Source organism: Schistocerca serialis, chromosome 6 (genome assembly GCF_023864345.2).
Source record: "Schistocerca serialis cubense isolate TAMUIC-IGC-003099 chromosome 6, iqSchSeri2.2, whole genome shotgun sequence".
NCBI lineage: Eukaryota > Metazoa > Arthropoda > Insecta > Orthoptera > Acrididae > Schistocerca > Schistocerca serialis.
In genome coordinates, this window is record NC_064643.1 from 276,272,701 (window position 1) to 276,298,674 (window position 25,974).

The 25,974-nt window shown below is 45.6% G+C and overlaps 1 protein-coding gene across 2 annotated transcripts in view; it reads right to left on the reverse strand.

The window, feature by feature from the left end:
- LOC126484509 (limbic system-associated membrane protein) overlaps window positions 1-25,974 on the reverse strand; it is a 965,824-nt gene that overhangs the window by 44,525 nt on the left and 895,325 nt on the right. For both annotated transcript variants that reach the window (XM_050108046.1, XM_050108045.1), the window contains exon 6: window positions 14,490-14,664. In XM_050108046.1, coding sequence (XP_049964003.1) covers window positions 14,490-14,664 — 175 coding nt within the window. The remainder of the gene's footprint in view (window positions 1-14,489; window positions 14,665-25,974) is intronic.

The window sequence follows — 25,974 nt, forward strand, 5'->3', positions numbered from 1 at the left end:
AACGCCGCTATCGACCATTCAGTTCTCCGTGATGGGATGTAATGACAGAAATTTGATATTCTCGCTACACACTTACTATGGACCTCCGTATATTGAATTCCCTAACTATTTCGGAAATGGAACGTCTAGCTATGACAACCACTCCGCGCTCATAGTCTGCTAATTTCCTTCGTGTAGCGACAAGCAGCTGAGTGCAAATGACAGCTCCGCCAATCAACCGTCCTTTTATACTTGTGCACATGATACTACCGCCATCTATACATATCCGTATCGCTATCTCATCGTGTCATCTCAAGCAATGCCGGTAGCGGCTAGGAAACCGTTCACAATGCCAGTGAAGGGTAGTTCTATTCAGGGATTTAGCGACCAAGCATACGCGAGCTCCTAACAGAAGATAAGCCATTACATTACCACTGATACTAGCCATTTCTTAGTCCTTTATATTTTCCTTTCCTTGAGCCATCAGTCTTCTGACTGGCTTGATGCGGCCGGTCACGAACTCTTCTCCTGTGCCAATGTCTTCATCTCAGAGCAGCACTTGCAACTTACGTCCTGAATTATTTGCTGGATGTATTCCAATCTCTACCTACCTCTATAGTTTTTACCCTCTACGGCTCCCTCTAGTAACATGGAAGTCAGTCCCTCATGTCTTAACAGATGTCCTATCATCCTGTCCCTTCTCCTTATCAGTGTTTTCCACATATTCCTTTCATCTCCGATTCTGCGCAGAACCTACTGATTCCTTACCTTACCAGTGCACCTAATTTTCAACGCGTCGATTCTCTTCTGTTCCGTTTTCCACACAATCCATGTTTCGCTACAGCACAATTATGTGCTCGAAACGTACATTTCTTCCTCAAATTAAGGCCTATGTTTGATACTAGTAGCTTTTCGTTGGGCAGGATTTCCCTTTTCCTTCTGCTTTTGATGTCCTCCTTGTTCCGTTCGTCACTGAATATATTGCGGCCCAAGTACCAGAATTCCTTAACTTCATCTACTTCGTGACCATCAACCTTGATGTTGAGATTCTCGCTGTTCTCGCTTTTGCTTCTTCTAATTTCTTTCGTCTTTCTTCGAACTACTCTCAATCCATGTCCCGTACTCGTTAAACTGCTCATTCCATTCGGCAGGACCTGCAATTCTTCTTCACTTTTCATGAACCTTTCTTTTATTTCCGTAATTGCTTCTTCGAGGTATATACTGAACAATAATAGTGAAAACTGCCTCCTTGTCTTACACCCTTTTTAATCCGAGCACTTCTGTGATGGAATTCCATTCTCATAGTTCCCTCTGGGCTCTTGCGCATATTGTACTACCCGTCTCTATCTACAGCTTACCCCAAATTTTCTCAGAGTTTCGGGCATCTTGCACCATTTTACGTTGTCGAAAGCTTTTTCCAGGTCGACAGATCGTATGAACGTGTATCGATTTCTCTTTAGTCTTGCCTCCATTATCAACTGTAACGTCAGAATTGCCTCTACGGTGCCATTAACTTTCTTAAAGCCAAGCTGATCGTCATCTAACACATCCTCAATTTTCCTTTCCTTTCTTATGTATATTATTCTTGTCAGCAACTTCGATGTGTGAGCTTCTAAGGTGATTGAGCGATAATTCTGGCACTTGTTAACTCTTGCTGTCTTTGGAATTGTATAGATGATATTTTTCCAAAAGTCAGATGGTATGTCGCCAGACTCACACATTCGAGACATCAGCGTAAATAGACGTTTTGTTGCCCCTTACCCCATGATTTTAGAAATTCCGATGGAATGTATCTATCCCTACTGCATTATTTAATTTTAAGCCCTCAAAAGCTCTCTTAAATTCTGATCCTAATACTGATTCCCCGATCTCTTCTAAATCGATTCCTGTTTCTTTTTCCATCACATCAGACAAATCTTCTCTGTCATAGAGGTCTTCATTATACTCTTTCCACATATCCGGCCTCTCCTCTGCATTTGACAGTTGAATTCCCGTTGCACTCGTAAAGTGCTTTTAATTTCACGGGTGGTTATTTTGAGTTTCCTACATGCTGTGTCAGTCCTTCCGATAGTCATTTCTTTTTTGATTTATTCACATTTTTCGTGCAGCCATTCCGTCTTAGCTTTCCTGCCTTCCCATTTATTTCATTCCTCAGCGACTTGTATTCTTGTTTTCCTGAAGTTCCCTCAACATTTTTGTACTTCCTTCTTTCATCGATCAACTGACTTATTTCTTGTGTTACCCATGGTTTCTTTGCACCTACGCTTCTCTTTTCAACTTTTGTGATTGCCCTTTTTAGAGACATCCGTTCCTCTTCAACTGTACTGCCAACTGAACTATTCCTTATTGCTGTATGTATGTCCTTCGAGAACTTAAAGCACCTCCCGTCATTCCTTAGGTCTTCCATATCCCACATCTTAGCACATTGATTCTTTCTGACTAATCTCTTAAATTTCAGCTTACTCTTCATCACTACTACATTGTGATATGAGTTTATATCTGCTCGTGGGTACGCCTTACAATCCAGTATCTGATTTCGGAATATCTGTCTGACAATGATGTACTCTAACTGAGATCATGACGTTTCACCCGGCCTTTTCCTAGTAAACGTCATCCTGTTGTGGTTCATGAACAGGGAATTCGCTGTTACTAGCTGAAATTTATTACAGAACTCAATTAGTCTTTCTCCTCTTTCATTCCTTGTCCCAAGCCCATATTCTCCTGTAACCATTTCTTCTGCTCCTTCCCCTACAACTGCATTCCGGTCCTCCATGAATATTAGATTTTCATCTTCCTTTACGTACTGTATTACCCTTTCAATATCCTCATATACTTTCTCTATCTCTTCATCTTCAGCTTGCGACGTGTGCATGTATACCTGAACCATTGTTGTCGGTGTTGGTTTGCTGTCGATTCTGGTAAGAACAACTCTGTCACCGAACCGTTCATAGTATCACACCTCTGCCCCATCTTCCTAATCATAACGAGCTCTACTCCCGTTATACCATTTTCTGTTGCTGTTGATATAAGACTATACCCATCTGGACAGAAATCCTTATCATCTTTCCATTTCACTTCACTGATACCTACTATATCAAGATTGAGCCTTTGGATTTCCCTTTTCAGGTTGCCTGGCTTCCCTACCACGTTCAAGCTTCTGAAATTCCATGCCACGACTTGTAGGACGTTATCCTCTCGTTGGTTATTCATGCTTTTTATCATGGTCACCTCCCCATTGCAGTCCCTTTCCGGAGATCCGAATGGGGGACTATTCCGGAATATTTTACCAAAGGAGAGACCATGATGATAACTTTTTGAATTACAGGCCCCATGTCCTGTGGGTATCCGTTATGTGTCTTTAATGCAGTGGTTTCCATTGCTTTCTGCATCCTCATAAAGTGGCAATCGACTGCAAATAATGAAAAGTGTGAGTTCATCCACTTGAATAAGAAGGATCCGCTGAAAGTCGGTTACACGAAAAATCACTCAGATCTAATGATATTGAATTCAGCTAAATACGTAGGCATTATTGCTACGAATAACTTAAACTGGAACGATGATATAGATAAAGCTATGGGAAAGCTATACAAAGACTATGATTCATAGGCGGAATACTTACAAGACGCAACAGGTCTACTAAACAGGGTGCCTATACTAATCTCGTCCGTCCTTTCTAGAGCACTGCTGTTTGATGTGGAATCCGCATGAGATAGGACTGAGAAAGGACAACGGAAAAGTTCAATGAAGGGTAGTTCGATTTCTATTATCGCGATATAGGGGAGAGGAGGCCACGGATGTGATTCGCGAGTTGGGGTGGAAACCATTAACACAAACCCGTTTTTCGTTGCGGCAGGGTCTTTCACAAAACCTGGATTACCAAATTTCTCCTCCGAATGTGAAAATATTTTGTTGGTACCCACGCACATGGTGAGAAATTAACATGGTAATAAAATGACAGAAATCAGAACTGGCACAGAATGACTTCATTTTTCCAGCGTGCTGTTCGATGTGGAACTGTTGAGAAATATCTTCGAAGTGAATCGATGAACCTCTGCCAAACACTAAATTGTGAACTGCAGAGTATGATGTACATTTAGATGCAGAAATAAACAAATCATTCGGCACGAAAGCTACTCTGGCAGCTTAAGTTTAATTGTGGTAGAAGCAAAGTTCGTGATAACTGATTTATGTAGATAACGAAAAGTCCTAAACTGTGTCTGTACAGATGACTACGAGCAAATTTGTGCTGGTGACGTTTCTAGTGGAGTAGCACTTGTTAATATGAATTATTTATAATGGTGGTCAAGGAAATATGTTACACATGCATACGACGTATGCCGAAACAGTTCCTTTCCCTGGCATAGTTGTCAAGTGGACTACAGCAATTTGAAGGTCTACCAGCAGTGTATGGGCTATAGGCGTTGCTGCGAGCGTTGCTTATTCCAGATACAGTTCCCTTGTCTACTACCTGTCTGCTAGATCACTCGACACCAGTCTCAGAATGTAGAAACCGGCTGTCACACGCGTATTCCAAGTTTAACAATTATCATAATGTCAATGAAACATTAAGTCATATACGCTACGTCCGTTGTTACATACACCTACTTCGTAGTTTCGGATAACGTTGTATTCCACTGTGAGGTACGGGAGGGAGTGAGATTTGAGGGGGGAGGGTGGGGGGGGGGGGGGGACGTCGGTTAGACGCAAGCGGCCACAGCGGTGGCTGGAGGCACTCGCCGTAATTGGTGGCCTGGCCGCACTTGTTGCTGCAGTGTTTTGATTCGAGAAGACCCACTACCGGCTTCCTTCTAAGCCGCTTACTACAGCCACCTTCCGAGACCTGCTGAACTTATACCGTACAATTACTGCCGCGACGACTGATTTAGAGCTGAACGAAATGACTTCAACTACAGTTCATAGCGTCTGACTGCGAAAGGAAAATTTATCGCACTGCCACAGAAATAGCAATGTCGTTGACGATTTTTTTTTTTTTTTTTTGGTATCACATTCCCTGAAATATCTCAACCAACCTTTAACTTGTTTCGCTTAATATGTTTCACAGGTCTCTTTAGTCATATTCTGAGTGCTATGGGGATAGGGCACCATGGAGTACTTGGTTCTTGGGGTTTATCGCCAAACAAATTAATTAAAAAATCGATCGTTATACCTCCTTCTTCCTATTCAACACTTAAGAAGTTTGTAGGCCATAGAGTCTCGAGATAGTATAAAAAGGGACGAAAGGAGGCAGGTCAAACACATGACGAGGATAGGCCTAGGAACCATTGCTATCATAGCTGTAAACTGTCGTATATGTGTTGGGAAAGAACCAGAGTACCACAAGGTAAAAGGAAGCACTAAATCTCAAGTCATTATACGTACTGAAACCTGTCTAAAGCCAGTGATAAGTTGAACCGACATTTTTACAAAGGACGTAATAGTGTTCAAAAAGGAAAGGTTAAACACATTCGGTTGTGGCGTGTTTGTTGCTGTTAAAAGTGCTTTACCTTGTAATTACATTCGAGTAGTTACTACAAGGCAGTAGAAATCAACAATTGGTTCCCTTTATCGTCCCCACAGCCCTCCGACTCAGATGACATAATTACTGACAAAAGATACAAACTAAACTTGAGACTCATTTCAAATAGGTGCACAAGTCATATAATTACAGTTGGTGATGGCCAATTTACCATTGATTTGTTGGCAAAAATACGCATTGAAAGATGATGGTGGGCATGAAACATCGTGCGCAATTGTAATAAGGTTTGCTGTTGATAAGGCAACATTAAATCGATTCCTTACATTCCATGACCTCTTAGCGTCAAATAATCTTATGCAAATAAGAAGCATCTTGACGGATTCAGGGATTAATGACTACAAGGTCGTCTTAGAGTAGATACCCTAGGTCTTGCGAAGCACCTTAAATACCTTAACACAGGCAGCTCTTCCGGCCCAGACTATGTACAGATACAGTAATGCAAGCATACACAACCGCTCCCTCGACCGAAGATCTGTACCTAAAGACCGGGAAATTGCACTCGCCATGACAAAATACAGGAATGGAAATTGAAGTACTCCGCCGAATTGCAGACTCATACCACTGACGCAGAGTTGCAGTAGAATACTACGCTCGAATATTATGAATTGCCTCAAAGGAAACATTCTATTAACACATACACTTGCGTGACGTAAGCCATGGTATAGCGAAATGCATACATACAGATGGCATTAATATCGCATACAAAAGGCATGACAGGGCAGTGCATTGGCTGAGTTCTAATTTGCATTCAGGTGCTTATTGGCCGTACGACGTGAATTAACAGACTTTGAACCCGGAGTGGTAGTTGGAGCTAGACGCTTAGAACATCCCATTTCGGAAGTCATTAGGGAACTCACTATTCTGAGACGCACAATGTGAACAGTGTGGTAAGAACACCAAGTTACAGGCATTGCCTCTGACCACGGGCAACGCAGTTGCGACGACTTGACTGACCACCAAGAGCAGCGGCGTTTGCGTACAGTAATCTGTGCTAAGAGACAAACAACACTGCGTGAAATGACCGCAAAAACCAATTTGGGACGTACGACGAACGTATCTCTTAGGACAGTCTGGTGAAGTTTGGCAGCAGACGACCGACGTAAGTGCCTTTGCTAACAGCACAACATCGCTTGCAGTGCCTCTCCTGAATTCGTGACCATATCGGTTGGACCCTATACGACTGGAAAGCCGTGACCTGGTCACATGAGTCCAGATTTGAGTTGGTAAGGGCTGCTGGTAGGTTTGACGACCTAGGCACCAGTAAGTGCCTTTGCTAACAGCACGACATCGCCTGCAGCGCCTCTCCTTGACTCATGACCATATCGGTTGGACCCTATACGACTGGAAAGCCGTGACCTGGTCACATGAGTCCAGATTTGAGTTGGTAAGGGCTGCTGGTAGGTTTGGCGATCTAGGCACCAGTAAGTGCCTTTGCTAACAGCACGACATCGCCTGCAGCGCCTCTCCTTGACTCGTGACCATATCGGTTGGACCCTATACGACTGGAAAGCTGTGACCTGGTCACATGAGTCCAGATTTAAGTTGGTAAGGGCTGCTGGTAGGTTTGACGATCTAGGCACCAGTAAGTGCCTTTGCTAACAGCACGACATCGCCTGCAGCGCCTCTCCTTGACTCATGACCATATCGGTTGGACCCTATACGACTGGAAAGCCGTGACCTGGTCACATGAGTCCAGATTTGAGTTGGTAAGGGCTGCTGGTAGGTTTGGCGATCTAGGCACCAGTAAGTGCCTTTGCTAACAGCACGACATCGCCTGCAGCGCCTCTCCTTGACTCATGACCATATCGGTTGGACCCTATACGACTGGAAAGCCGTGACCTGGTCACATGAGTCCAGATTTGAGTTGGTAAGGGCTGCTGGTAGGTTTGGCGATCCAGGCACCAGTAAGTGCCTTTGCTAACAGCACGACATCGCCTGCAGCGCCTCTCCTTGACTCGTGACCATATCGGTTGGACCCTATACGACTGGAAAGCCGTGACCTGGTCACATGAGTCAAGATTTAAGTTGGTAAGGGCTGCTGGTAGGTTTGACGATCTAGGCACCAGTAAGTGCCTTTGCTAACAGCACGACATCGCCTGCAGCGCCTCTCCTGGACTCGTGACCATATCAGCTGGACCCTATATGACTGGAAAGCCGTGACCTGGTCACATGAGTCCAGACTTGAGTTGGTAAGGGCTGCTGGTAGGTTTGACGATCTAGGCACCAGTAAGTGCCTTTGCTAACAGCACGACATCACCTGCAGCGCCTCTCCTTGACTCATGACCATATCGGTTGGACCCTATACGACTGGAAAGCCGTGACCTGGTCACATGAGTCCAGATTTGAGTTGGTAAGGGCTGCTGGTAGGTTTGGCGATCTAGGCACCAGTAAGTGCCTTTGCTAACAGCACGACATCGCCTGCAGCGCCTCTCCTTGACTCATGACCATATCGGTTGGACCCTATACGACTGGAAAGCCGTGACCTGGTCACATGAGTCCAGATTTAAGTTGGTAAGGGCTGCTGGTAGGTTTGACGATCTAGGCACCAGTAAGTGCCTTTGCTAACAGCACGACATCGCCTGCAGCGCATCTCCTAGACTCATGACCATATCGGTTGGACCCTATACGACTGGAAAGCCGTGACCTGGTCACATGAGTCCAGATTTGAGTTGGTAAGGGCTGCTGGTAGGTTTGGCGATCTAGGCACCAGTAAGTGCCTTTGCTAACAGCACGACATCGCCTGCAGCGCCTCTCCTTGACTCGTGACCATATCGGTTGGACCCTATACGACTGGAAAGCCGTGACCTGGTCACATGAGTCCAGATTTAAGTTGGTAAGGGCTGCTGGTAAGTTTGACGATCTAGGCACCAGTAAGTGCCTTTGCTAATAGCACGACATCGCCTGCAGCGCCTCTCCTGGACTCGTGACCATATCATCTGGACCCTATATGACTGGAAAGCCGTGACCTGGTCACATGAGTCCAGACTTGAGTTGGTAAGGGCTGCTGGTAGGTTTGACGATCTAGGCACCAGTAAGTGCCTTTGCTAACAGCACGACATCGCCTGCAGCGCGTCACCTTGACTCATGACCATATCGGATGGACCCTATACGACTGGAAAGCTGTGACCTGGTCACATGAGTCCAGATTTGAGTTGGTATGGACTGCTGGTAGGTTTGACGATCTAGGCACCAGTAAGTGCCTTTGCTAACAGCACGACATCGCCTGCAGCGCCTCTCCTTGACTCGTGACCATATCGGTTGGACCCTACACGACTGGAAAGCCGTGACCTGGTCACATGAGTCCAGATTTGAGTTGGTAAGGGCTGCTGGTAGGTTTCGAGTGTGGCGCAGATCACACGAAGCCATGGGCCCAAGTGGTCAAAAAGGCATTGTGCAAGCTGGTGGTGTCTCGATAACGATGTGGGCTGTGTTTGCATGGAATGGACTGGGTCCTCTGGATATTCGGCTACTTGGTGACCATTTGAAGCCACTCACGGACGTCATGTTCCCCAAAAACTATGGAGTTTTTATGGATGACAATTTGCCATGTCACCAGGCCACAATTGTCAGTGACTGGTTTGAAGAACATTCCGGACAGTTCGAGCAAGTGGTTTGGCCACCCATATCGACCGATACGAACCCCACCGAATATTTATGAGGCATAATCGAGTTCATGCACTAAATCCTGTATCGGTAACAGTTTCGCAGTTACGGACGGCTATAGAGGCAATGTTTCTACAGCGGACTTACAGTGACTTGAGGCCATACCACGTCGAGTATCGGTACTGCGCCTGGAAAAACGAGGCCCGACGCAGTATTAGGAGGTACCCCATGACTTTGATCACCTCAGTGCAGTCAGTACGGATGCAGAGATGGTTCAAATGGCTCTGAGCACTATGGGACTTAACATCTGAGGTCATCAGTCCCCTATAACTTATAAGAACTACTTAAACCTAAATAACCTAAGGACATCACACACTTCCATGCCCGAGGCAGGATTCGAACCAGCGACAGTAGCGGCCGCGCGGTTCCAGACTGAAGCGCCTAGAACCGCTCGGCCACAGCGGCCGGCACAGATGCAGAGAATGCCGTTATTTTGAAAAAGAACTAGGTCTTCATTCACACTGAGTAATGAGTGTTATCGACAAGGGATTTAAGATTGACTGTTATTTATAAATTTCGAGAAGGCTTTTGATACCGTCTCTGAAAAGAGACTTCTAATCGAGTTGTGTGTCTGTAGGATATACTCACACGTGTGGGACTAGATTCATGATTTACTGTTAGAATGTCACAGTTCGTTGTAACTGACGGTAAATTATCGAGTAAAATAGTAACTATAACTCTCGTTCCCCAAGAACAGCCCTCTGCAGTTCCCAATTTATATGAAAGATTTAGGAGACAATCTGAGCAGCGGTCTTAGAATGTCTGCAGTTGATGATATTGGTTACCATTTAATAAGTTCATCAGATGATCAAAGCAAATTGCAAAATTATTTAGCCAAGGTATCTGCATGGTGTAAAAAGTGACAATTGACTAATTACAATGGTCTTCAAAACTTAACGACGAGATAGATAAAGTAACATAACATATTAACAATGGAAACGAATGAAAGAGCGGGAACATGTTGGCTGAGGTCTCCATGTGAGGGCAGAAAACTGGACTTGACATGGCTTGAGGTCAAAGTGACTATGGTGTCAAATGGGCTGGCCCCGCAACATGAGGCAGTTCAAGGAATGTGAAAAGATTGTGTATATGTGAATCAGAGGGCAGTTACGGTGCACTGTGGCGTTCTTTGCTACAACGTGGCTGGAGACAGCTGTATGAATTCAAACGGGAAACAATGACTGGGAAATTGTAAAAATGGCAAAGTGTGACGATCGTAGTCCAGGAGATTGATGTTGCTCACCGCATTGTTTCACGTGCACGAGGAGCGTTCCGAGCCTCAGGTACAGCTGCAAGAAGAATAGGTGATGGTTGGGAACGGTAAACCATAGCAGGAGATGATCGCGGCACTGTGCAAGTCAGGAAGAGACTCACCTCAGCGAGTGCAATTGCAACAGTACTTAACAGGACCCAGAAGGCACGCAATATCACACTTCACAATGGCACGGCGGCAGCGTGGAGGATGTCTCTTTGCACAACAGCCAGTTCGTTGCGTCCCGTGGCACATTTGCGATGGAGCCAAAAGTACAGGGAGTGGACCAACAGGGATTGGGTTCGCATGCTATTTTCCGACGAGAGATGAATCAATCTGAGTAACGATTCTCTCCTCTTATGCCGGGAAGTGGGAACACGTAATACACCCAGAAGCATTGTGGGACATGATCGTTTTGTTGGTGTTGTGGTGTGGAAAAGCATAAGGTTTCATAGGTGTACTGACCTCCAAATCTGTCAATGTTATTGTGATACTATGCTCCTTCCCCGTGTGTGCCCTCAGCGGTGCATTCTGCAAGACTTCATTTTTTATGGATGATAATACACGACCTCATCGAACAGTGCAGATGGATGAACTCTTGTAACGAGAGGATATTGGGCAAATGGACTGGCCTGCCCTTTCCCCTGCCTTAAAACCCATTGCTCTGGTGGAGAAAGAACACATGAACTTCTTTCCATTCTTGTGGCAAGTATGGGAGCATCTTGCCGAACATGCATTGCCACCTGTGGTAATGACACATCCCATTAAGAACCGTGTCTCACCTGTTGGGCAATCAGAGACCCTTTCGCCACCTGCTAATTTTGTATACCAAACTGTAGACTGTGCTACCCTCTGCGGCGTAGATAAGTATGTCAGACGCAGATGATTCTGCAGAAGTGCATGTGATCTGCGATGCATCAGAACAGCCTACGGTGCTGCTCTGTATGTAGAGACAAATACTGAAGTCGGCTACACAGCACATATTTTTGCAGCAAGAACAGGTCGGCACCAATGAAGAAAGCTACGATACCTAGGTTTGAAGTGATTGCTGCACTGATCGGCTCACGACTCCGTCATTACTTTTGCCAGGAAACTGGGTTTTATGGCAACAAGGCTACTTTGCCGAGCGATTCAACAGTCACCTTGGAGCGGATACGAAATAGTGAAAGCAAATGCCTTCGTTTGCAATCAGGTGACAGAAATACTGACTTGCACTACACCCAGTCAGTGGAGGCACTGTCCAGAAGCTCAGTATCTTGCAGAGCATCTCACTCTGTGGCTGGAGGCAGACCTGCTGGTAACAAATCTGGTGGTGTGGTACACCATAGTCTTCACCACTGGACATCCAAGCTCCATCTAAATTAATGCCACAAGCCAAACTCCGGACAAATCAAACTTTGATCGCCATCACCGAACCCCTTTCTAACACTGCAAAATTTAGTTCCTACCGGCGAATGTTTCATATAACAGTCCTCGTAGTTAGATTTGTTGAGAGTACGAAAAATAAGGTTAGAAACACTGGTAGTTAGAGTGCTTTGAAGTTAAGCAACGCCCGAAAATACTGAACCAGAAGAGTTCAAGAGGACCTATTCATTCCCGAACTTTCTGCATTGCATAAAGGAGAATCAGTAACTGAAGTATCAAAGATAGCTTGATGCAATCCTTTTCTATTGGGTGGCGTGATTCGGCTCAGTAGTAGGTTCCAACGCGCTGCAGTATCCAATTCAGAGAAGAATCCAATTATACAGGACGAAAGTCAACATTTCACGGAACTTCTCATCGTACACATGCACCAACACGGCACGATTCAATAAGCCACAAACCGTGTAATTCACATTGAACTTGTCATCAATATGTCAATATGTCCACCGACAGATTTATGATAGTCATGCAACGCTTTGTAGGATATAGAGGCCTACCACTATGTACTCAGAAAATGCCCCAACGCTCCACGCAGCCAATACAGAACTATCTGCGCTCTTCAAAATCATCCAGCATACTGACATACAGTGTTACTATGCCCCACATTGAATAACGTGGAAGTACATTCTACCATAGGCAGCTTGGTAGGGAGGCTGGTTGGAACGCATGATAGTCTCCATCAAGTGTTGCTTGAGCATGGTGCTTGGACGTCCTCAGGTAGATGAAGAGAGAGTAAACACCATTTTGATAGTAATAAAAGCCGCAATAGACTCAAGACCCATCGCTCAACGAGAGAATGATACGGCATTGACGTCAGCTCATTTTCTAAATGGTGACAAACTAGAAACCATTCCATGTGGGCCAGAACCAGCAACTAAAAGGAATTTTGGCAAGAATTTCGAACTAACATACGAGGTCAGCGAGGAAATTTGCTGTACATGGAAAAAATGAATACCTCCTGCTGCTAATAACTTAACGCGAGCTGAAGGTGTACCCGTCAAGAAGAAGATCAAGAGAAGTCGTTCTACTGCAGGAGAAGATCAGTTCTCGGCGGTTATGGAAGAAAGCAGTGGTTGAAGAGGTGCGGCCCGGCCGCCGGATGGCACGAAGATCTGTCGATTGGTGCAACTGGTTATTGCCTTCGAGACAGACTATGATGGGGAGGCTGTCGGGAGATTAAAGAATCTTATGCCATCTGTTGGTGTTGTTTACAAAACTTAGACTATACCGCCCTCTCCAACGTGTGTACATAATTCTGATTGAAACTGTAATGGGCATTGTAAATAAATCTTTGAGCTGAAGATACTGTGTTGAATTCCTTTAAATACTAGTGAGTGTATTGTCCAAGAGACCATCATAATTAACGGCGACTTTGTGAAATTATTGCCCTTATATAAAAGCGTCGTTTCTGTTCCTCTCAGTGGGTATTTCTTTCAGTTACCTTCTATATTATACTGTAGCATTTCTCGCATCATAGCCTTCCGTATACGCCTCCCGTCCCCCACGCGGATCCTCTATGACCTCATTCCTTTCCCCCATCTGCATCCATTCCTCGAACGTATCTGCATACTCTACACCTCCCGCCGCCTTGATCCCCCTCACTCCCTGGATGCTCCTCTCCCATCCTTGCCCCCTGCCACGTCTTCACTGTTGTGCCCCCACCCCCCTACCCTCGATCTCTACACCCTTTATCTCCTTTCCCAAGGTGGTTTCCATCAACTCCCCCTCCCAGATGATGCCCTCCCTCTCTAAATTTATCTCTCCTATCAACTACGATCCTCACCCCCTCCTTTCCTCTGTTCTTTACCTGGGCTCCCTCTCCCCCCCTTCCATCCTCTTTTTTCCCCACCTACCCTCTCTCTGCCCCCTTCTCTCAACTGAGTCCTTTTGCATTTCCCTCCTCTGCCTTTTCCCATTCCCTCTCGCATCTGCCCTGCCCCTCCTCCCTCCCCTTTTGAGTCCTCTACCTCCTTTGGTTCTCCCCCCCTTTCGTTTTTCCTCTCTCCACTCCTTGTTTTCCCCCTCATCTGTCCAAGTCCCCCCCCCCCCCCCCCCAACCGGCCGTGGCTATGGTGTGTCATCTTTGTGCTGACATTTTAGTGCAGTGTTTACAGTCAGTGTTCAGTGTTGTGTGTCTTTTCCGAAGTGTCGCTGGGTGTGATTTTTATATCTCTTGCGAACAGAAACCAGACTGTCGCCATGTTTTTTAATTGTCAGTCTGCATGTTACCTGTCTGCTTCCTGTGTATTTTATTAGCATAGCCTTTGTTTTATGTTTTAACTTTCCACAATTTTCCGCCGTTTTACAATTTAAGTCACCGTTTTATCACCTGCTTTTATTGTTTCTTATCTTCTTCTTACGTTTTAAAAAGTCTGTAGGCTGCAGAGCAGCGTACTAAGCTGCTGCCAGCCCGCCCCTTAGGGGGGGTATCGAAATTCAATAAGGGAAAAAAAAACTTGCAACATATGTCCCACGTTTCATCCAGCTGTGTTACTTAGCAGGACCTGCACATATGTAGCCTCCAATTCATAGCTCTACCAGCTGGATTCAAGAGACATTTGCTCATATGGTGCGTTTCAACGGAATTACGTTGCGGGATATGTGGACTGTGTACGAGAGCTTAAGTTCAGTACTTACCTGATAGTTCGAGATACTGGCGCGTCTTGCCCAGCACGTTGTCGGCGACGCAGCTGTAGTTGCCGAAGTCGGAGGCCTGCACCTTGCGCAGGATGAGTGTATGCCGGCTGCCACGGACCTCCATGATGCGCCGCTCCGTAGTATCCAGCCGGAGGGTGTCGCGGTACCACAGCACCTGTGGACAATAAACGGGACCTCGCTACTACACCATCTAGTGATCCTACAACAAAGCCTATATGTGGTAGCCTTACCCGCAGCTTTACTTGTAAGTTAGCACAGCCTACCGGTTTTAACCTACAACTGCACCTATATGAGATAACCAGTGCTGCACAGTCTACTGCATTTTACTTGTAAGTGGCCCTACCCACAGCTATATTAGTAAGTCATTATCGCCGCTGCCTACTGTCCTTACCCTGCAAGCTGCACATATACGTATTGGTCAGCGCTAGACAATCTACTGACCTCACCAGCAAAATGACCTAGTAGATAGCGTCGGAAGTTCCATGCGGCTTTTCGCGGATGATGCTGTAGTATACAGATAAGTTGCAGCATTAGAAAATTGTAGCGAAATGCAGGAAGATCTGCAGCGGATAGGCACTTGGTGCAGGGAGTGGCAACTGACCCTTAACATAGATAAATGTAATGTATTGCGAATACAAAGAAAGATGGATCCTTTATTGTATGATTACATGATAGCGGAACAAACACTGGTAGCAGTCTCTTCTGTAAAATATCTGGGAGTATGCGTGCGGAACGATTTGAAGTGGAATGATCACATAAAATTAATTGTTGGTAAGGCGGGTACCAGGTTGAGATTCATTGGGAGAGTCCTTAGAAAATGTAGTCCACCAACAAAGGAGGTGGCTTACAAAACACTCGTTCGACCTATACTTGAGTATTGCTCATCAGTGTGGGATCCGTACCAGATCGGGTTGATAGAGGAGATAGAGAAGATCCAAAGAAGAGCGGCGCGTTTCGTCACAGAGTCATTTGGTAACCGTGATAGCGTAACGGAGATGTTTAGCAAACTCAAGTGGCAGACTCTGCAAGAGAGGCGATCTGCATCGCGGTGTAGCTTGCTCGCCAGGTTTCGAGAGGGTGCGTTTCTGGATGAGGTATCGAATATATTGCTTCCCCCTACTTATACCTCCCGAGGAGATCACGAATGTAAAATTAGAGGGATTCTTGCGCGTCCGGACGCTTTTAGACAGTCGTTCTTCCCGCGAACCATACGCGACTGGAACAGAAAAGGGAGGTAATGACAGTAGCACATAAAGTGCCCTCCGCCACACACCGTTGGGTGGCTTGCGGAGTATAAATGTAGATGTAGATGTAGATTACTTGTAAGTGGCCATCACTGCTACACGATCTACTGACACTGCCCTGCAGCTGCACTTAAATCTGGGGGCCAGTAGTCAGTCTACTCACCTTACACGCAGCAGAACTTGTAGGTGGCCATCAATGGTGCACAGCGTATTGATCTTTCCTTGTAACTGCAATTGTATGCGATAGTAAAATAAAAAAGAGACAAACAGAAAATAATGATTAAACTTATTATTTCGTAACTTAATGTCATAATGGCTAACATATGTGAGACACCGAGCGAGGTGACGCAGTGGTTAGCACACTGAACTCGCATCCACGAGGACGACGGTTCAAACCCGAATCCGGCCATCCTGATTTAGGCTTTCCGTGTTTTGCCCAAATCGCTTCAGACAATTGTCGGGATGGTTCCTTTGAAAGGGCACCGCAGATTTACTTCCCCATCCTTGCCGAATGGAGTCCAGTGGGCTAACCACTGCGCCACCTCGCTCGGTACTTGTTGAAGGCCTAGCATTGAAATCTGTAGCAATTTGCGGAGTCGTTATACTTCCGTCACACTAAACGATTCTCTTCTGTCGTTGTTGTCCCCATTCGTGCAGGATCTTTTTCCGGCCGCAGCGATGTCGGAGTTTTGATGTTATCCGGATTCCTGATATTTACGGTACACTCGTGAAAAGGTCGTACGGGAAAATCCCACTTCATCGCTTCCTCGCAGATGCTGCGTCCCATCGCTCGTGCGCCGACTATACCACCACATTAAAACTCAATTAAATCTTGATAACCTGCCATTGTAGCAGCAGTAACATATCTAAAAACTGCGTCAGACACTTTTTGTCTTATATAGGCGATGCCGACCGCAGCGCCGTATTCTACCTGTTTACGTAACTCAGTATCTGAATACGCATGCCTATACTGGTCTCTTTCGCGCTTCAAGGTATGAACGTTATTCATGGTATGTGAATGAAGTTATCAAATGCCTCTAACTATTGATAGGAACTGAAGAACATGTAACACAGGAAAAGCTGCGCGATTATCAAATAGTAACGTAGACGGCTATCCTTGAGAAATTATCAGTAAAGAGAAAAAAAGGGTATGCTCACTCTGCAAATTTTTTTTCATATGGATACCAATAAAAGAAGAAAACTATGATCAATGATTAAATGCCTGCTAGCAACAGAACTACACTCCTGGAAATGGAAAAAAGAACACATTGACACCGGTGTGTCAGACCCACCATACTTGCTCCGGACACTGCGAGAGGGCTGTACAAGCAATGATCACACGCACGGCACAGCGGACACACCAGGAACCGCAGTGTTGGCCGTCGAATGGCGATAGCTGCGCAGCATTTGTGCACCGCCGCCGTCAGTGTCAGCCAGTTTGCCGTGGCATACGGAGCTCCATCGCAGTCTTTAACACTGGTAGCACGCGGCGACAGCGTGGACGTGAACCGTATGTGCAGTTGACGGACTTTGAGCGAGGGCGTATAGTGGGCATGCGGGAGGCCGGGTGGACGTACCGCCGAATTGCTCAACACGTGGGGCGTGAGGTCTCCACAGTACATCGATGTTGTCGCCAGTGGTCGGCGGAAGGTGCACGTGCCCGTCGACCTGGGACCGGACCGCAGCGACGCACGGATGCACGCCAAGACCGTAGGATCCTACGCAGTGCCGTAGGGGACCGCACCGCCACTTCCCAGCAAATTAGGGACACTGTTGCTCCTGGGGTATCGGCGAGGACCATTCGCAACCGTCTCCATGAAGCTGGGCTACGGTCCCGCACACCGTTAGGCCGTCTTCCGTTCACGCCCCAACATCGTGCAGCCCGCCTCCAGTGGTGTCGCGACAGGCGTGAATGCAGGGACGAATGGAGACGTGTCGTCTTCAGCGATGAGAGTCGCTTCTGCCTTGGTGCCAATGATGGTCGTATGCGTGTTTGGCGCCGTGCAGGTGAGCGCCACAATCAGGACTGCATACGACCGAGGCACACAGGGCCAACACCCGGCATCATGGTGTGGGGAGCGATCTCCTACACTGGCCGTACACCACTGGTGATCGTCGAGGGGACACTGAATAGGGCACGGTACATCCAAACCGTCATCGAACCCATCGTTCTACCATTCCTCGACCGGCAAGGGAACTTGCTGTTCCAACAGGACAATGCACGACCGCATGTATCCCGTGCCACCCAACGTGCTCTAGAAGGTGTAAGTCAACTACCGTGGCCAGCAAGATCTCCGGATCTGTCCCCCATTGAGCATGTTTGGGACTGGATGAAGCGTCGTCTCACGCGGTCTGCACGTCCAGCACGACCGCTGGTCCAACTGAGGCGCCAGGTGGAAATGGCATGGCAAGCCGTTCCACAAGACTACATCCAGCATCTCTACGATCGTCTCCATGGGTGAATAGCAGCCTGCATTGCTGCGAAAGGTGGATATACACTGTACTAGTGCCGACATTGTGCATGCTCTGTTGCATGTGTCTATGTGCCTGTGGTTCTGTCAGTGTGATCATGTGATGTATCTGACCCCAGGAATGTGTCAATAAAGTTTCCCCTTCCTGGGACAATGAATTCACGGTGTTCTTATTTCAATTTCCAGGAGTGTATATTGCCATTTAAGACATATTGCAATTTTTTTTTGTATCATATACAGTAGCAGATTGCATGAAAGTATCCTACATGGACGAAATAAAGGTAAAACAGCTTGTGAAAGGAGCTGTTAATTTCCACTGTGCATACAACCAAAACTAGCAGCGCTACCACCCCACATAATTCTTCAGTAGCATTGATGAGAATCCGCTGTGGAAACGTAATATACGTTCCGAAATACTGCTTCCCTGGTGGTACATTGCGTTTAATTATTTGCCCGCGCGCTTGAGCTAAGTACAGCGCAAAGGCTGATAACGAGGTACTTGGTGGCGAGATTAGTGCTCAACGCACCTCGTTTCGCAAGTGTTTCAGCCGTCCGAACAAAGCAAACGTTTGCTGCGTGTTATATTTAGTTGCGCGTCCAGTTTTGTTCATTTTTTGTGTGTTAATCACAATACGGTTCAGGAGGTCAACTTTATCCAGATTCGACGTCAGTGTTGGTTGTCACACGCGAGGACTGTTTCAACGAAGTAAGCGCAAGGTTTTTCGAGAAATATTTTTACTGCAGTTGTTCAGATTTTAACTGAAGACTTTGAAATATTTCGAAACCTAGACATTGATTAAAAAAAGTTATAATTTCAATTTGTTTGCCACGGAGGGGTACATCCAACGATACCTCACTCGACCCCCCACCCAACCCCGTGCGTTGGTGGCGGGGGCAACTCTGAAATCTTCGCGGTAGAGTAGGAAGCCCGTTTTTTTTTATTTCAAATTACGATTCTACGGCAAAATCCACATACGTTTAGTCTAAAGCATCATCTTCGTTTAGCCACAGACGGTGCTGTAATCGAAGGTATAGAAATGGGTACAGAATCGTAATTTACGACATGTCATTCAATGGTACTTGAATATCTAGTGGCACCTGGAAAACCTCCATGCTGCGAGGGTAGGACAGGTCAGTATATCATAATTTGTAATTGTAAACCGCATTCGCAACGGTGTATTTCTCCGACATATCAGACAGTGTAGTACCCGACGTTCCACTCTGCCCGTGGCTCGAGGCGAACGCTACTTTGCTTTTCCAGTTAGAGTAAGTGTTCAAACGCAGTGACACCAACTTCAATGCACTTAGTGATCCGCTTTTAAAATAACCATACAAAGGACAAAAGTATATCTGCGGGAACGTCAACACAGGCGTTCCTGATGCGGTCAACCATGTCTTCACGGCCTCTTGCTACTTGCAGGTACACCCTACCTTTTAAATATCCCCAAAGAAAGAAATCCGGCGGTGTAAAATCCGGGGACCTAGTGGGCCAATTAACAGAGCCGCTTCTGACGATCCACCGACCAGCGCAAACACGGTACAATACTGCCCTGCTTCTATAGCGCAAAGCGCTGGGCAATCGCCATGCAGAAACCATATACGTTGTCGAACATCAGGGCAACATCCTGCAGTAGTACCGGTAGCTCCAGTTCCAAAAACGTTCGATATTTGCGTCCATTCAACGTGCCGTCGATAAAATACGGACCAATGAGTTTGTTCTCCATGGTGGCACACCACATGGTAACAGACCAAGGACGTTGATGGTCAAATTGCTGAAACCAGTGGAGGCTGCTAGCATTGTCTGTGATTGCAGACTCTTCGAAAAATAGTACCTCGGCAAAGAAAGTGTGGGTGGTTTACATTTGCGAACGACTCCATTCACAAAACACTACCCAGTTACGGAAATCGGCACCATGAACTTCTTGACTCTGTGGCAAGTGGTGTCGTTGATACTGATGACGATGCAGTATTGTGACAATATTACCTACGACTATACAGGAATAGTGGTGTAATTGATGCGGGTTTATCCGTGGATTGTGGTGCACTGCCGCTAGTACAGCTACTTCATTAGTTTCTCCTGTAACACGTTTGCTTCGTTTCGGTCGCAATGTACTACCAGTTACCATACGTCGTGGTTCGCTACACGGCCTTGGTGGAGCGTCGAGCTAAGTCCCTGTTCGATAATGTGGAGGAAAACAACGTTGCAAATGGGGTTTCTAACAAGAAGTAATGAAATACAGACCTGTCGTTGGTGGGGTCCCAAGTGTTCTCAAGGTCTGTTGAGTAGCATGTCGTAAATTACGACTGTGTAACCATCTGTATTCCTCCAATTACAGTGCCAACTGTGGCGAAACGAAGAAAATCCTTCAGACAATAAGTACGTAGGTTTTGCCGTAGAATCGTAATCTACAATAAAAAACAAGGGCTCCCACTGATGATTTCAATGACACCCTCCGCCAACCATACACGTGTTGGGGTGGCAGGAGGGGGCGGGGCAATGTAATTTAATAGGATGTCCGCCTCCGAGACAAACGAAATGGAATTATAACTTTTTTTGATCCGATGTGTGGTTTTCGAGATATTTCAATGTCTTCAGTTAAAATAACACCCTGTACAGAACACTCAGTTTTGGGTTGCGCTAATGGAAGGTAAAAAAATTGGGATACATTCATTTGTGGCCCTTACTAAACCTTCTGTAATGTTAGATACAACTGGATTTTAGAAATTCTGAGACGGATGAAGATATAGACGCGAAATCTAACATTATGCAGAAACCAAGGCAGAGTAATAAAATAGGGAAACCATAGAAGAAATTACGTATTGGGAGGGTGAGGAATGTTTGTAGCTTTTCAGCACTAATGAACAACTTCCATTTCGAAGAAGAGTTGAAAAATTGATGGCAAATTGAAGAAAAATGTTTTCATGAACGTAATAAAACAAAGCTTAGAAATTCTTGCTGCGTTCTTCTTCAACATATAATTTGCAACCATTCTAAATAGGAACGTGATCTACCACTCTTTTACTTTCCACTTCGTCTTGGCGCGTTATTTATACGGCGTGGAATCTCTGACCTGACTGCAAAACAGAGCCATCTCTAGGTCCAGAAATGCTATCGTCTTTTTTTTTATTGAGACTTTCTTCTTTTAGCAAGCGTAGTAGTACGTCAGACCAGGACAAGAACAGAAAAGCTACCAGAGGTTTGTAATGACAGAGAAGATCTCTGAGTCGTGGCAGCTGATACGGTTCAGTCATTTAGGAATCCTACACTGTTTTAACCTTTCTCCAGCGCTTGTACTTAGCACACATCAAATATAGGATACAAAACTTGATAAGTTTTACTGCGTAGTCTGTCACAGACGGATGAACACTCCGAAAGAAAAACAGGAAAACTAAGAAACAAGTACGTTTGATATTAGTTTGACCTGCTTTCTTCCCTTCAGCTCCGGTCACTTAATTACAGCACCTCATATAAACATGCAAAGGCCATTCGACTTGATGAGTGTTTCACTTATGTCGTTAGCGATCCCTTTGTAGAGCTTGTTTACAAATGGTTTGATGCACCTTTGTGAATTACTGTCTCGCCTGCTCGTGTTCGCTGCCGTGGGCGTCCTGTTCTCTCGTCAAAGAGACATCTGTCGCGTGTGCTCTTGAGCACGAGGCTTGCAGAACGGAGCCAGTAGTTTTATTTACCCTGATTAAAGTTAAAGGACTTTTCAGTTATTTATAGTAGGGTCGGGTGGCATTCCGTGCTAAGTGAAATCCAATAAGTAGTTCGCGACAAGGGCGAGTGTCGGGGTGGGAAGGGGGGGGGGGGGGAGAGAGGAGGAGGCTGGTAAGAGGAGGAGGAGGGGGGGAGTCTTGGGGTGCAGACAAAGCGGTTAGGCGACAGGAGACAAAGAGCAGGCTCGATATTGCCGTACCGCCCCTCAGAAAGCGCCCAGAGCCTCCAACTGCGTTCTCAAATTCTGCCGCGGCCTCTGCCATCTTCCACACAACGCATCTGGCACGCTTATCGGAGAACTTACTCACGACTTTCTGGACAAAATTAGTTTTTGGAGTTTCCCATTGTAACGATTCAAATCTATTTGCCTCTTACAATCCGGCCACGAGAAGGCTACATATAGGATCGGCCTTTGACTCGTAATTGTATTTTATTCTGAATTATCTGTATGAGATACGGATCTAAAGTGGGACTTACTGGTGAAAACGACGGTGCGACTAATTACAAGGGGCAGTCGAATCGAAACCGATCACTTGCCACAACGGGACAATGGATCACAAGACGTTTATCCCAATGACGGACGAGACGATCGCCTCCTGTTTGGAAGAACGCAGTTGGCCGCTTACGGATCCACAACTTCTGCACTCACGTTTGTTGTTCCTTGCACCGAGTGTCTTTCTTGTAGTCACCAAAGATGCGAAAACCATACGGTAGAAAATCTGGGCTGTACGAAGGATTTTACAGTGTTTCCGAACCAAACGGCTGAAGCGTGGCCTTCGTACGATTGGCTGTGTATGGGCGTGAGCTATCGTGCAACAGGATGATTCCGGATAACAACATTCCTGGCCATTTTCCTGGTACCTCGTTGTTTCTGTAAAATATCTTGATTGCGCTGCATATTGATTACGGTTTCACGCACGAGGAACTCTAAGAGCAGAGGGCGCCTGCAGTCGAAGAAGACCGTCATCATGACCTTGCCAGAACTTCCGTGAACAGCTTCGAATTTCTGACCGCGCAATGTAGCACACTGGACTCGCATTTGGGAGGACGACAGTTCAAACCCGCGTCTGACCATCCTGATTTTCCTAAATCGCATAAGGGAAATTTTGGGATTGTTCCTTTGAAATGGCACGGCCGATTTGCTTCTCCATCCTTCCGTAATTCGAACTTGAACTCCGTTTCTAATGACCTCGTTGTCAACGGGACGTTAAACATTAATCTCCTCCTACTCTATCCTCCTTGAATATCTTTGGCGGAGGAGATGTGGGTTGTTTCCACTGCTGGCTTCGCCGTTTGCCCTCGGGCTGTCGCACGATAACGCCCGCGCCGACACTGCCAAAACGCACACACACACATTTAGACCTTCCAGTTTCAACGAAGTATATTACCAGGTATTAAAAACGAAGTGATGGCTGTGCTTCTTTGATCTAGTTGGCAAACACTCCAACATCCTCCATATAGCCCTGATCTTTCACTGTGTAATTTTCACATCTTTGGTGACCTGAAGAATGCGTGGACCACGGTTACAGTGCAAGAGAGGGGTGCGGCTGTGGATCCGTCAGTGGCGTTCTGTGTGGGAACCAGAAAGGAAGAGAATCGAAATTTCTTGTATTGCTTCGTAGGCAGCAGAATTTATTAACCTCCTCTACTTCGTGGTGCTCTATTTTAACATTAAATTTACCGCTAGTTTCATTTCTACCACTCTACAACGTTTTCGCCTCTCTCCGGTTTACTTTAAATCCATATTGTCTTCACATTAGAATGGTCATTCCATTCAACAGGTGCTGTAATTCTTCTGCATGTTCATTGAGGATAGCAATGTCATCAGAGAATTTTACTATTGATATCCTTTTTGACCTGAATTCTAAACCCACTCTTGAAACTTTGGATTATATCCATCATTGTTTCCTCGATGTATAGACTGAACAGTAGCGAGAAAATACTGTATCCTTATCAAACTCCCTTTTTAATCTGAGTATTTCATTTAGTTCCTCCATTACCATGCTTCCCTCTTGGTTCTAGTACATATTGTGTATTACCCATCTTTCCATATAGTTTACTCCTACTTTTCTCAGAATTTCGAACATTTACTACGCTTTCACCTTACTCCTACGTCTTTCGGAATTTCGCACATTTTGTACAATTTTACATTGTCGAACGCTTTTTCTAGCCAAATATATACACACTAGCCATTCCTCAGATGTTGAAAGGTGGTTGCGAGAGCAGAGTTGCGATGGGTGACGGGATGAAATCATCACACTCCAGCCTTCGCCCATTCCCTTCTCACCCTCTCTTAAGCCAAGCCCCTATAGTGTAAATAGGCCAACTGCTGAAATAAGTCAACGCATACGTATTTAGATCCACTGTTTTACCATCAGATCACATTTTTAACTCCTTCGTACGCAACACTACTTTTTTTGGAAACAGGCCACTCAGAGAACTTCTAAACCAAAACACACACATACGAACAAATGGTTCAAATGGTTCTGAGCACTATGCGACTTAACTTCTGAGGTCATCAGTCGCCTAGACCTTAGAACTAATTAAACCTAACTAACCTAAGGACATCACACACATCCATGCCCGAGGCAGGATTCGAACTTGCGACCGTAGCGGTCGCTCGGCTCCAGACTGCAGCGCCCAGAACCGCACGGCCACTCCGGCCGGCCATACGGACACATTTAGAACTTCCAGTCACAACCCAGTATATTACTGGCTATTAAAAACGAAGCAGACAATCATTACGCACCACAGAGCCGCCATATTGTCATCGCTTGCAGACCCCTTGAATCTTAGTCAGCGGAACACACACACGCACGCACGCACGCACGCACACACAGACACACACACACACACACACACACACACACACAAACATTTGGCTCTTCCAGTCACAGCTGGTCATTCGGACGAAACAGCCAATATGTATGTACCCTGGAGTTGGCCATCTTGTTATGTGCACCACAGCAGGTGCTAAAATGCGACAATACTTCGATATTTGTACAATTACTTGATGCAAGACACAATGGAGCCTCAAATTTAATATTAAAAGACGTCTGTATTATCGTTCTGCAATAATATTCATGTAACTAAGCGGTTAAGGTACAATTTATGACTAAAGCATTTCTATGGGCCCTCGAATTAAGTGCCATAACGTTACTTCCAGGTGTAAATTGTATGTATATTTATCAAAACTGGCCTATTGGCATTCATAATCAGCTACTAAATGATACCAAGATCTGTAGGATGTTTAGCCACAAATGTCACTTTTTCCAACTCTTTAGCACCATAAACCGTGCTAAGAATGACGCATTTCAGCGATATCTTTCTTTAATTCAGTGAATAACTTCAATTGTATGTTTTCGTAATAGACAGGTATGACTACGAAAAGCACCAAATGCGACATGTCAGTTTCGTAAGCTTTTAGATCAACATGGCGGCTGCTCAGTTTGTTTGAAAGGAGTAAAACTTAGAACTAGTAATGTCTTTGGACAATATGTATATTTGTCTGTACTGTGGAGAATGACGTCCTGAATTGAGAGAAATATGTTTCTCCACCTTTAATATGACACTTTCGTTGTCTTTGTTTGAGCCTGGTTTATGTTCAAAATGTTCAAATGTGTGTGAAATCTTATGGGACTTAACTGCTAAGGTCATCAGTCCCTAAGCTTATACACTACATAAAATATCCTAAGGACAAACACACACGCCCATGCCCGAGGGAGGACTCGAACCTCCGCCGCGACTAACCACGCAGTTCATGACTGCAGCGCCTTAGACCGCTCGGGTAATCCCGCGCAGCGCGCCTGGTTTACAGAAACATAAGTGAAGCTAAAGACAAATAAGTTATAATCTTTTCCAAGCCTTGTGGCCAACACCGTACTTAGTTTCCAGTTTCAGTATATGTATCAGTTGGGTATTGTTGCTAGTCAACCTAAATTGTAAATCATCAAATCGTATTTGGAGTTTATTGTGAACAAGACCTTTAAAATTTGTAATAAATAACACAGGTCTCTATGTCTCCTTTA